Source organism: Electrophorus electricus, chromosome 6, assembly GCF_041902795.1.
Source record: "Electrophorus electricus isolate QZ-2024a chromosome 6, ASM4190279v1, whole genome shotgun sequence".
NCBI classification, from domain to species: Eukaryota; Metazoa; Chordata; class Actinopteri; order Gymnotiformes; family Gymnotidae; genus Electrophorus; species Electrophorus electricus.
Window position 1 is genome coordinate 3,519,829 of NC_137502.1, and position 13,361 is coordinate 3,533,189.

The 13,361-nt window shown below is 40.3% G+C and overlaps 1 protein-coding gene across 7 annotated transcripts; it reads left to right on the forward strand.

The window, feature by feature from the left end:
• The first annotated feature begins 71 nt into the window (after window positions 1–71).
• slc24a1 (solute carrier family 24 member 1) lies at window positions 72–13,360 on the forward strand. 7 transcript variants are annotated; one of them, XM_081715327.1, is made up of 11 exons: window positions 77–228; window positions 737–1,651; window positions 1,730–2,001; window positions 4,719–4,781; window positions 5,109–5,217; window positions 9,056–9,139; window positions 9,622–9,719; window positions 10,040–10,294; window positions 10,625–10,714; window positions 10,834–11,000; window positions 11,984–13,360. In XM_081715327.1, the coding sequence occupies exons 2-11, from the start codon at window positions 904–906 to the stop codon at window positions 12,231–12,233; spliced, it is 2,136 nt and encodes a 711-aa protein (XP_081571453.1). In that variant the 5' UTR covers window positions 77–228; window positions 737–903; the 3' UTR covers window positions 12,234–13,360. The 7 variants fall into 7 exon arrangements, 6 of the variants coding, with proteins under 6 accessions (XP_081571457.1, XP_081571453.1, XP_081571456.1 ...); XM_081715330.1 differs by having other exon boundaries at window positions 1,811–2,001; XR_014124031.1 differs by having other exon boundaries at window positions 72–228; window positions 737–2,001; window positions 10,834–11,647; window positions 11,984–12,122.
• The last annotated feature ends 1 nt before the right edge of the window (window position 13,361 follows it).

Here is a 13,361-nt window from a genome sequence, read left to right on the forward strand (position 1 = left end):
AATATTTTAAGACATAATGACAGTGTAGGGAGACAATACACGTAATCCTCTTAAAAGACTTCAGGTATTAAGTATTATGCTGATCCGCGTTGGGGACTTGTCTTGCGGTGCGTCCCGACTGACCTGAACTACTGTGCGCAGTATGCAACCGTTTCCACCGGCGCTATTTGCAAAGCCCAGCTGTGCGGACAACAGCTTTTATCTCAGCCGTCTACTGCGACAGCACCAGTAAGTACGCTATTTTCGCTAGAATGTCAGCGAAAACCCTTAATCAGCCGTTAACAACTGATCAAAACACGGTAGCGTATATTATATATCAACAATGTCGATATAAGAAAAAGCTTGGGAGGTTAGGCACAAAAATAAAAAAGTTGCAACGTCAAAAATATATTTTAATTGAGAGTACCCCTAAAAATATATGGCTTATTGTGTTCTCAGGTGTACGACAAATTAAATGACACTTTCGTGTTTCATGTTAGCTAATATTTCTTTCTTTCTATTTCAGCACAATGTGCATGTTTCGAAGAAGGTTTATGTTACCATAAATAGAGTTTACTTAATTCATTTTAAAAATATTTTAGCAGTTTAATTACGTACTGATGCAACGTCCCTCTGCATCATTAATTTACGGCAAAAAAATACTCGCATGAAAGCACTTTTGTACAGTTTTGTAAAAATAACCTGTTGCTTAATGGATCTTATCATTGTTCGTCCTCAATGCTTCTATATTTCACAGCAAGGAACCTGGGAGAGGAGTTCAACACTCCGACACTGGGAGAGAATGAGATGTTTGATTCTGTGACAGAGCTCACCACACCTCGTTGTTCTGTGGGGGGAACCTTCTGGACTAGTGGGGTGTACTGCTTGAAACAGAAATTTGGTGCCTTTTGGAAACAGTAGAAAATGTATCCGCCTCGGAGAAAGAGACTTAATCTAAGTCGGATTATATTTCTGTTGTGTGGGGTTTTACTTTGTTGTATATATCAACTTACCATTAGAACCAAACTATCTGAGCCCTGGTCAGAAGCTCAGTTTGGAGGAAGCTCAGGAGAAGACCCTGGAGATCACCCAGGAGATAACCATGGATATACTATTGAAGAAACAGGAGCAACATCTAGTTTGACCACTATTGCTATGGAACTGGAGAACCCAAGACAAACAGATGTGGTACATCCCGCAGAGACAGCTGTGGTGCTTTCAGTGGAGACAGCTACACCCACAGCCCAGCCAACAACAACAACAACAGAAAGAACAGAGTTACCAGTGACAACTACAAACAGGACAATCATTCACTGCATCTATGTGGATCCACACCTCCAGAAACCCTCTCCAACTCCCACACGAGCACCTCCACCCATCACAACTACACGTACACCACCAACCACGGTCGTCAGTCCCGCAGAGCCCCCGTACATGAAGGGTGAATACCCTCAAGACATTTTCTCTGTCGAGGAACGGCGGAGAGGCTGGGTGACTTTGCATATCTTTGGGATGATATACATGTTTGTATCTTTGGCTATCGTCTGTGATGAGTTCTTTGTTCCTACTCTTGGAGTCATCACAAAAAAACTAGAGATTTCGGATGATGTCGCCGGGGCAACATTCATGGCCGCCGGAGGCTCTGCACCTGAGCTCTTCACCTCCCTGATCGGTGTGTTCATCTCGCACAGCAACGTGGGCATCGGCACTATCGTGGGCTCAGCTGTCTTTAACATCCTCTTTGTTATAGGAATGTGCGCTCTGTTCTCACGTGAGATACTCCACCTGACCTGGTGGCCTCTCTTCCGGGATGTGTCCTTTTACATCTTAGACCTCGTCATGCTCATCGTCTTCTTCCTGGACAGCAAAATCGTGTGGTGGGAGAGCATGATGCTGATGGGGGGCTATGGTGTTTACGTCTACTTCATGAAACACAACGTGCAGATCGAGCGTGGGTTCAAGGCTCAACTCCGCAAGCACAAGAATATTGTGAAAGTCATCGCAGTAGAAGAACCACAGAAGGTGTGTGCTCTTTGGGTTTGTTTTTCTGTTGTAATCCAGTTGCACAAAGTAGAGTCCTGTAAAGTCAGCATGCAACAATGTAATCTTGTCATAAACTTATGGTCATGAGTCAGGCTCGGGTCTGACACTACAATATATAACACTCGAACCCTCCATCACTCACAAGGAGCAGAACTTTTATCAACACAGTGGAAAAAATGCATATTTGTTTAGAGTTTGTTGCTGTTGAAGTAGATGAAAAACATATTGTAGCTAATAGAGGCTTAATTTTGCCTAATAGGTTAGATGAGATGGTATTAGAATGCTATTCTGTATGAACGACAGTGAGATTCGATTGGCCGATGTTTATTCATTAAGCGGACCCACATGTGTTTGTTAGCCTTTGATGAAGCAAAATGAAAAGGATCTCTTGTGTTTGTGGGAGCGAGACCTCGTTAATGAGTCGTCCTGTAATATGTGACGTAGTTCCTCCAGGTTGACAGTGAGAATCCAATCGATATTAATATTGTCACTAAAAATATCTAACACCCTTTTAAAATTTATTTTATGGAAAATAAATTTGTATATTTAGAAAGTGTTGACAAGATCTCCTTCTCATCCTCCCTTTCTCTCAGGGTATAAGTGGGGGCTTTAGAGAGATCAACACTTACACTAATTTGCCATAATGCATCTTTACACATGCAAACCTACAGGCACACACTTGAGGGAGAGATTACAAGTAGCACTGAACAGTTTTCATATGCATCAAAGCAAGAAATAATTAAGCATATTAATGAAAAGATTATCAACTCCCTTTTGTTTAGCGCAATTCAGGTTTATTCCAATTTCAAGGCAGCAATTAATTGTTTCTATAAAAACATTGTTCTCTAAAACATTGTTAAGGTTGTTTCATTTCAAGAGTAATGCATTCGGTAACACATTACCAGCTATAGATCCACACATCCTTAAATCACCCTGCTGTTCTTGGAGTGTCAACGCATACACACTTTCCAAGCTGCTGCTCCTTGAGTCTCTGCTACTGAACAAAACTGTTCTTCCAGTGTAACTTTTAATCCTTGAAGTCTCTTCTCTGCTGCCCAAACTGAGTAATATATAGGGGAAAGCCATAGCACTAAGTGTGATAGAAGCTTTATAGTGTCAGAAGTATTAGAAGCATGAGTAAGACATGGCCCTCAATCTGGACAATTCCAAAATATCCTGTAATTTAGCACAATTCTGTGGTTGCCTGTAATAGTTTATTTAAGATATATATGTATAACAACCAGTAAACCAATAAAACAGGTCTACCTCAGATCTACGGTAAAATAATAATACAAATACAGTGTACAGTGATGTAGTGCTAAGATTAAAAACTGCTTTACTTATTTTTGTTTTACCGTTGATATAAGACTGCCCATTCTTAGAATGTTGGACTTGACCACCAATTACACCTTTATTATATCCCTTGTACAATTATTAACTTTATATATTCACTTTAGCATAATTTTACTTTAAGAACCAGTGTGACATAATGAAACAGGAGCGAGGTGTGAGTGAGGAACTGAAAAAGTATTTTATTCACTAGGTGCAAAGACCATCAATTCAAAGCATATTTTATTAGCTTTTATTAGCTAACAAATGACATAATTGCTCTTCATCAAAATATAATTCCTGACAGATGTAAGTTAAGAATGTTTTCTGAAAGGAAACACAGCTCAGAATAGAAAACATTAAAACTAAGGAAGTGTTTTTTTAATGTAGAAAGGTACAATATCTAGTATTTAAAGAATCTGAGAGCAGGCATTCTAGTACAGGGAAATTCATGCATTTCTATTCATCTTTAGACACAAAAAACCCCCCACATTTGAAGCACTGCTTCATAATAAACAGTGAATTTAAAGAATAAAAAGTTTCTCAAGAATGAAATAAAACCACATCTTGTGTAAGACAATTGCATCATTTTTTTACATGTAGCTGACACTTTTATCCAAAGCAACTTACAATTATGACTGAGTATAACTTGAGTAAATGAGAGTTAAGGGTCTTGCTCAGGGGCCCAACAGTGGCAACTTGGCAGTGGGGGGGGCTTGAACCCACAAGCTTCCAATTACAAGTCAAGCACCTTAACCACTGAACTACCGCTGCCCTATCAGTTATAGGACAGGTATTGGAGTTCGTGTAAGGCCAGGGAATAAGTAAATCTGTTTAGCAATTTAATTAATTTTTACAGATGCTACTATTAACTACTATTATTGTGTTAGCAGGTAGGTTATCCATGCAATATTCCAAAGAAACTAATCCATGAAATTGAGTGTGATACACAGAGAGTTGACACATATCTCTGTAGTATTTTTAAATATTTGTTTAATCATTTTGAAACCATTCATTTTGAAATAAATGGCATCTAACTCAATTAGATGCCATTTAAATTGTGTAATATAGTTAATATCTGGTTGAATAGTTCTTTAAAAATGTAAAAGGTATGACAACTATATCTGTGTGGCATTCTTAATGAAGGAATATCTTGAGATGTATCAGAGTGTCCCACTACAGACGGCTGAGCTCCTTCAGCATGCAGGAGTTGAACTTTGGCCTTTAATTAAAAAAAATCTGGTTTGGAATTAAAAGCAGTATATGATATTAATGTTAGTTACTTCTAATGGATGCTTGTAAGTGTTGGTGTGCTTTTCTTTTAAATCTGGTTGTTGCTTTAATTTTAAAATCATTGTTGACTGTAGGACAACGGGACCACAGGTGAGCACAGTGCCCCTCCTGATCCAGAGGACAAGAACCGCTTAAAGGTAATAAACACGGTAGCCAAACAAAACATTCACATATCACTAAACAACACAAATTGAAATTCTCAAATGTTTAAACTACATACAGATTAAGATTTGCATGTGCTGTGAAATGAGCAAGGGATTGTTAGCCTGGCAGGAAGGATCTGTTGAAGTGTGTTTCTTTTGTAACCTTGCTTTTCAACATTAATCACCTATTCCGACTTTGTAAGTGGAGTGAGACTTGGTCCCAGCTTTCTTGATGCCTGTCTGCGTCTCTCTCTCTCTCTCTCTCTCTCTCTCTCTCTCTCTCTCTCTCTCTCTCTCTCTCTCTCTCTCTCTCTCCTTTAGCTGAAGCCCACACTAAAGAGAGGAGGAAGTTCAGCCTCTTTACATAACAGTACGATGAGGAATACTATTTTCCAGCTGATGATTCACACACTAGATCCTCTCGGAGAGGGTAAGAGCATTTCAGATCCATGTCTCTTCATAAAGAAAACCCATCTCGCATACACTGTGTAACTCAAGCATACCTTGCTGGCCCTTTTGAATAAGAGCGCAGCTAATGACCTGCTAATCATGTCGCGTTCTTGGTGATCTGAGCCTCGTTTGCACTGTTGTGCGTGGGTTGATGTGTCTCTAGGATGGACACTGTAGCGCTGCTGAGCGCCGCAACGGCACGGAGCAGGACGCACAGACTCCCTTCAATTTTACAGACGCTTATTAACACACGACGTAGACGACAACAGCGGCACTCACACATAACATTAAAACGGAACATGAATACACACTTAACATTAACAAAGATTATATAAACATTGAAAGTGGCTACACAAGCGAACGTTACCACTACCTAGACATTGACTTTGACAGCGACATCTACATAGACAATGACCAACAAGGGAGCACACACTCACAGGGGTTTAAATACAGACAAACACTTGGTTAAGACAATTGTGAATCCGCGAGCATTCCGTGACAGACACATTTGTGATGTAAATTGCGGCTTCGGACGAGGCAAGGCGGAATTAGAACAGTCTCAGCCGCGCTTCTGCATTTGAGCACATCGCGCTTAAGTCCACATCTCTAGAAGCTCCAGATTCTTCTTGCTAGTGTTGATTAAAGACAAAAAAAGAAAAAGAAATGGCGTGATGTCATCTAGACATTTTATAAAAGGTGTAGTGTGAGAAGTCAGCAACACGTCCAGATGACTTCATTAGTCTCCAGGTTAAGAACATACAAACAACATCATTCTTACTAACCTGACATAGAGGACACTGGGATTTAAAAATAGTAGCATATTTTTAAGATACGGAATGATATAGGTACTATAGTCAGATATGGTAGGATATTTATAACGAGCTATTTACTATCATCTTTGATTATTTTAGAGTGACAAACACCAAAGTGCATTAGGAAAGAGACCATTTGTCCTTCTAAAATGGATTAGCATAGTGTTCCAAATGCTAAGTCTAAGTCCAAATCGGTATTAAGCAGATAAATATGCGTCTCTCAGTATGGAGTGATGAGTGGTTGGGGTGGGGGAGCGGGGATGGATGTTACCCAGGGAGGAGTAGCTGTGGCTCGGTGACATTCTCTTATGTCACGTCACTGGACGTGCCAGCCTGTGGGAGTGAACTGGGTCGTTTCATCGACTCAGCATGCAGATTTGTAAGCTGTAAGTAGTGCCTGGACAGAAGGAACATAATATCACTTTTATTCTCTTATCATATCAAGAACTACAGTTTCCATTATTAATACAATAATGTCTGAAATAAAATAATTTAAAAAAACATAGCATGTCCATTCAGAACCAGCAGTCACAATTTTACATTTAATTTCCAAGACTTGACAGAGTTCATGTTAGCATTAAGTAATTACACTGATTTCTTGCCAGTGTTTCCTTGAAGTTCTGACAAGGAATGTCTACTACTTGAAGAAATCAGTAATCAAATAAAACCTTTGAAATGCTGCAGAAATGTCTAGCACAATTAATCAAAATCTAATGGTGGGATTTAAGCTATTTTAATACTATCGTAATATTACCTTCTACCAGCATTTTAAAGCTAGTTATATAAAGATGCTAAAAGAAAATCACTGGTGGTTCCAGTGTGACAATCATACGCATCCAATGCATGTTTGAGCTGAACACCTTAGGAGTTGGGCTCAGTGGAGGAGGCACCCGGGTCTCCCATGGCCAATGACCTTTAGCCTGTCCTCGGGGAGCGGAGCCGCACCCGGGGCCCCTGGGGCCACAGTTCAAGATGTGCTGCTCCAGCTCATTAAGCTGCTTTTAACTGAGCTCATAAAAGCCGTCTGAGAGCAAACTCCCCAGCGGCATGCTCCCTTTATCTCAACAGGACTCTCCCTTACGCAGGCGCCGCGGGGCACCACTTGCCCCTCGTTGGCCTAACACAGCTATTCACCTTTATTACCCCACGCAGTACAGAGTTACGCAAAGGCCATGAGCTCTGTGCTGGGCATAACTTCGGCCGAGGGAGGGGCCCAGCCAGCTTGTCATAACCAGTCTGGGGAAATTAGTGCATGGTCCTGCAGATGTATAAACCCAGTGACCTATGCAGCACATGGCGCTGCTGGGATTTGTGGCTGAACCCCAGTGCAGGGTTGACTCCAGCATTCCATTTGGAATTCTATGCAATCAGTTTTACTGTTAGAATGACAAATAATTATTTATAAAAAATGACAGTTTTATCTGTTTTGGGTAGCTGTGTGTCATAAAATTTGTTCAAATTTAATTGCATCACATGGTTCCTACGCAGGTGATGCAGATTTAGATTTGAAGTTGCTTTTGTGTCCATTTCAAAAGCATTCATATGAATCTCTTTAGACTCAGTGTTAAATGCTCAGCAGCTCTCTGGGAGGTACAGGTAAGGTGCTGAAACTGCGCTTGGAACTGTGATGTGGCCGTGTAGTGACGCAGCACCTCCGCTTGTGTGGTTTATCTCTGTCCCACCTCTGTCGTGAGCTGAGTGTTGTGATGCATGGCTCTATTGTTATGAGGTCAGACCGTTTCCCAGGTTGTTTTAAAAATAGCCTTTTAGAATATCTGTCTTCTATAGTCAGGTCTGGACTTACTGTCGAGAAACAAAAACGAGGACTATTTAAAACAAACAGATAAAATGCCTGTGGGAAAAATGCATACATTTAAAACATTCGTATGTGCAGTTATTTTAAAAATGATTTTAGACAAGTTATTCTATTTTTTCTGATCAGAATGTTATCAAAAATATTGGTGCAATCCCTGCTAATGGATACTAGGACCAGACATTTTCCTTAATCAATTTTGCTTTCAGTCAATGGTTTCCCTAATCCCTAGCTGGTTAATATAGTCCTAAAGGTTTATGTATAAGCAACATTTAACTTTCATCCAGAAAACTATTTTGTGAATCAGTATGTTCTGATACCGAGCAAGTGATACTAATGATTTTAACAAACACACATGGCAGTGCTCAAGTATCCTCTGATTGTTTACAGTCCACTCAGATCTGGTACAAGTTTCTGTTGTGTTTCCTCCAATCTTCCTCCTCACTGTGGGTGGGGACTGAACATATATGGGTCTTTGTCTTGGTAAGTTAAAATCCTTTTGTTTCCACTATTTGTTTTTCCTTTTCCGCATTATTAGGTAGGTGGCTCATTTAAATACACATTTTGTGTGCTTTCGCATCTGTTATGCATAATGAAGATAATAGTCATTTTATATAATTACTTCAATATTAGTTCTTCCCTCATAGTGATGGATGATAAAAGAGTTTGCATGGTCTTTTCCTACATGTTAGGAGCCCAAAAACTAATTAGAATAATGTCATTTTTCAATTTGTCTTGCTTAATTTAAATGTTCTAGATTAGAAAGCACATTAAGAGGCTATTTCTCCATGCCAAACTTATTTCATTAGATATGTTTGTGGAATTCTGTTCAGTTCAGTCCATGGACAGGAGACTAAGAATTTTAAAACATTTTTTTTTGTTTTCAGTTATTAATTTCCCTAGTCCCTAGTTGATTAATATTGGACTAAAAGGTTTACTTAGAATCAACGTACAGGTTTCATTAAATCATGTTGTTAGATAATTTTAAAACTGTCTTCAGTTGCACCAATAATTTTGATACAAATGCTTATTACAGTTATATTTTTTCATTAGACCATTTGCCTGTTTTCAAATAAAAGCGTGTTTTTCCAATATTTTATGCTGTCTACTTTATGTAGTTTTTTATTCATCTTCATTCAAGGGTACCTGTAAGTCTAGACCTGATTACATACTCTGCTTCTCTTGGTTTGCAGTGAAGTTTAAAGACAAGGCTCAGGTTTTGAACAACATGGCCGGGGGGAAGGTACAGGGCAAAGAGAAGGAGAAGTCAGGTGCAGGTGAGCGCTAGTATTCCACCATGCCATGTTTACACGGGGCTTTGTGCACTGCTCAGCGCGTTGTGGTGCATAATCACTCTGCTGCTTGGTGTGGCATTGGCAAAATCAGCAACGCACCAGCTGGGAGACAGATAAAAGCTGCAGAGAGAGCGCATGTTGCCAGCGGCTTGGCCCCGTTGCCCTGTTTGGACCCGAGAGCTTCTTTGCACATTAGCTGCCGTAATGATCAAGCACTGCTTCATGAATTAAGAATGAGACTTTGGATCAATGAGGGTTATCTGGCGCAAAGGATACGGTGTTTGAAAAAGCTGCCAAATTGCATGATGATGTTATTCTACCTGAAGCACCTGCTGACTCTTCTAGTAAGCCTTAGCTCTAGATGTGTTCTTGATGGGTGATGGGTCTGTGGTCCGTCACGTTACAGACACCTTGGTTTAGTTTGCTCTTGTATTTGGCTTTCATATGCTGGGGAACTCCCACAGGTGATGGTGGTAAAACAGAGGAGGACAAGGAGGTCGAAGAGCAAGCCGCCGCGCCAGCCAATGAGGGGAGCTCCAAGGCAAAGGTAGTGGGACAGAAGGTGGGTCAGGTCCACTCCAGGAACACCTGGGAGGAAGCGAAGGCATTAAACAGCTTCCATGACTGGATGCAACTAATTAGCTCTTTAGAATGCTGTGTCTCTGGCAGTGAGCATGCTTCACGTGCAGGACACTGTTCAGTACATCAGTGTGATTGTGGTTTCTCTTGTTGTTCCAGCTGTTTCAGCTATTGGCCGTTCATGCTTTTGACGCTTACTCTCTGTCCCTCTCTCTCTCTCTCTCTCTCTCTCTCTCTCTCTCTCTCTCTCTCTCTCTCTCTCTCTCTCTCTCTCTCTCTCTCTCTCTCTCTCTCTCTCACCAGGAGCAGCCAGAGACAGCAGTGGCAGAAGGAGGGGTGTCAGGGGGAGGTTCTGATGATAGTGAGGAGGACAGTGATGGAGACAGTGATGATGATGACGATGAGGATGAGGGCAGTGATGAAGGGGAGGAGGAAGAAGACACAGAGGAACCTCTCTCTTTGGAATGGCCGGACACCAGACGCAAACAGGCCACTTACCTGTTCCTGCTGCCCATTGTGTTTCCCCTGTGGCTTACTGTACCAGATGTCAGAAACCCAGTAAAACCCTCAAAATGCATTCCTTTAAGATAACTGAATGTTGTTATTGTCCTTACTCCAGGTAGAGAATGGTCCAGCTTTCAGCTATGTTATCAGTTTCTTTTTTTGTCTTGGACACATAAGCCAAAAATGCTAAAATGGGCAACAATGATAGCAGCGATCATCACTGTGTTAGTGCAATGCAAGCTGGCCTTGATGCATTTTCAATGATTTAGAACAAGTAGGTGCTGAGAGGTATTAAAGTAACAGGTAAAGATAAAGTGGACTGAGGCAACTGAAAGAGTTCTGTTCTCTGGTCTGATTTGAATTGTTGGTTATTCTGCTTCTCAGAAATCCACAAAGTTCTTTGTCATTACCTTCCTGGGCTCTATAGTGTGGATTGGTATATTTTCCTATCTCATGGTGTGGTGGGCACATCAGGTCAGTTTGTAAAACCATCAAATAACCATGCTTTTTTTTTTAGACTGTCAGTAGATGTTACAAGTATAACAGACATATGAGAAAATGCAACATCAGGCCTTAATAGTTACCTCTCCTAGGTGGGTGAGACCATTGGCATTTCAGAGGAGATAATGGGTCTTACCATTCTGGCAGCGGGTACATCCATCCCTGATTTAATCACCAGTGTGATTGTGGCCCGCAAAGGCTTGGGAGACATGGCTGTATCCAGTTCTGTGGGCAGCAACATCTTTGACATCACTGTGGGGTAAGACAGCCTGGCCTTCAGCCAAAATGTGATGGATAAAAGGATTTTTTATCTGGGGAGGATCTGACTGATGTAATTGCAAAGTAATTACTACGTTAGACATCCCCAACTGTACCTTCCAAAAGTATGTAACGCATGGCATATGATCAAAGAGATTGCGTCAAGCAGTGTGCATTATGTGCCTTGGAGGGTATATGTCACGGTTTCCCCCCTCTGGCATTGCGGTTCCCCTTGGCATTATGTGCCTTTGTTTTATACTATTTCTGTCTCCGTCCTCTGCCAATCTTGTACTGTTTCACCTGTCTCATTTCTCCCTCATTTAAACCCTTTGCTTTCTTGCCCCGGTTGTCTGTTATCTCTGTCCATAGTAATGTTCATCGCCTGCCACTACTTTGCGTTCCACGAGCCTTACATTAGGGTCCTGTTTGTGTTCCCTTTTTTCTCCATTTGTTTATTGCTAGTTAGTTTGCTTGCTCTCTTTTCTGTTTAGCCTCATGTTATTTTTTTTTGCACTTGCATCCTGCCTCGCTCTTCCCCTTTAAGTGTGACATCATGCTCGGACTGTCGTCACAGAGTTGGTACTTTGCAATTACATCATTCATATCCTCCCCAGATGAAGGCGGTTGTTTTTGAAAGCAGTGGATAAGGTACCTGATAGTTTTAAAATGTATATACTCCCAAAGAAAGTGGTTCATGAAACAAAGGCCAGTTAGTACAATTCATTTGTAGAATGCTAATTGCTCCCTTCCAAATTAACATTTTTTAAGTGCAGTGTCCTTTCAAATTGTACTCCGACTTAGCATTTTTGAGTGCAGTATTCTTTTAAGTGCTTCTCCGACTTAGCATTTTTGAGTGCAGTATTCTTTTAAGTGCTTCTCCGACTTAGCATTTTTGAGTGCAGTATTCTTTTAAGTGCTTCTCCAACTTAGCATTTTTGAATGCAGTATTTGAGTTTTCTCATGCCCTGCTCCCTTTCCCCACAGACTGCCAGTGCCCTGGCTGATGTACTCCGTCTGCCATAAGCTGAAGCCTGTGGCTGTCAGCAGCAACGGGCTCTTCTGTGCCATCGTACTGCTCTTCCTCATGCTCCTCTTCGTCATCATCTCCATCGCCGTGTGTAAGTGGAGAATGAACAAAAGGCTGGGTTTCACCATGTTCCTGCTCTACTTTGTGTTCCTGGTGCTCAGTGTCATGCTGGAGGAACGCATCATCGTGTGCCCCGTGTCTATCTGACAGGCCATTGCCTGTGGGACTCCATAACCGAGTATCCAGAACATCTTTTGAGAGCCTTATAAATTGCAGTTTCATCCCACAGAGTCAAATCTGAAGTCTAGTACTGATCCACCATACAAAATAGAATATGTACGAACATTGTGTGTTATAGTAGCAGCCCAACCCTTCGGCCTGCAACACTGCGACTTGTTTTTACGGACGCCATCATGAGTGCATAAGAGTTATGGAAAATATAATACATTTTATGTTTGTATAATACATTACTCAAAATGTGACCACGTACAGTAAAATGTGGAATCTTCAATTAATATTCAAACCACCATAACTAAATTAATATTGAGTGAAATACTGTTGTTTTTATAGATGTTTGATAGTGAATACATGTCTTGGTTGTTGGAATATGTGTGGTTATGTATGCTCAATAATAATATAGTACTCACTGTATTATAGTGACTGATAAATGACAGTGCTGATATTTTTTAATGCAGTATGTGTTCTGGCATGTTTGTCAAGGTCAGAATTTGTTATGTTTGAGATATTAAAGCATAGGCCACCATTTCCTCTGTCGGGTTCATCAGTCAATTAAATCATGCAAAATAACATCTTGTAAAATAACAAGTGTATTGTCATTTAAAAACAATGAAAATAAATTTGGTAATTTTATTTACTGTTGAAAGTATTTATAAAATCATTGTGATTGTTTTTGTGATTTTTAGAATGGTGATAGTCAGATTTTGGCTTTGCACATGTATACAGATTTTACTAAAATGGGAGAAATTGTGCTTACTGTAAATTATGTAATTTACACATACTGTAACTGAATTATTTTTGTAATATGGAATATTACAGTTCAAGTGAGTAATTTATGTTTTATGTAAAATATGTTTGTCTCATATTATGTAAAATATGTTTCAACTTTAGTCATTTTCAGGAAAGTAGCCTTTTAAATATTTTGTTTATGAAGGTTCCCATGAAAATATAACTTTGCTACAGGAGAAAAATTCAGCGAAAAGAATAAAAAGTAATGAATTCCACATTTCCACTTGCCAGATGAGAGGTGTTCAGACTTTCACTGATATAACAGGTTCCAAATGCACCATTTATGTTGCATTCACCAATTTGTCTCTC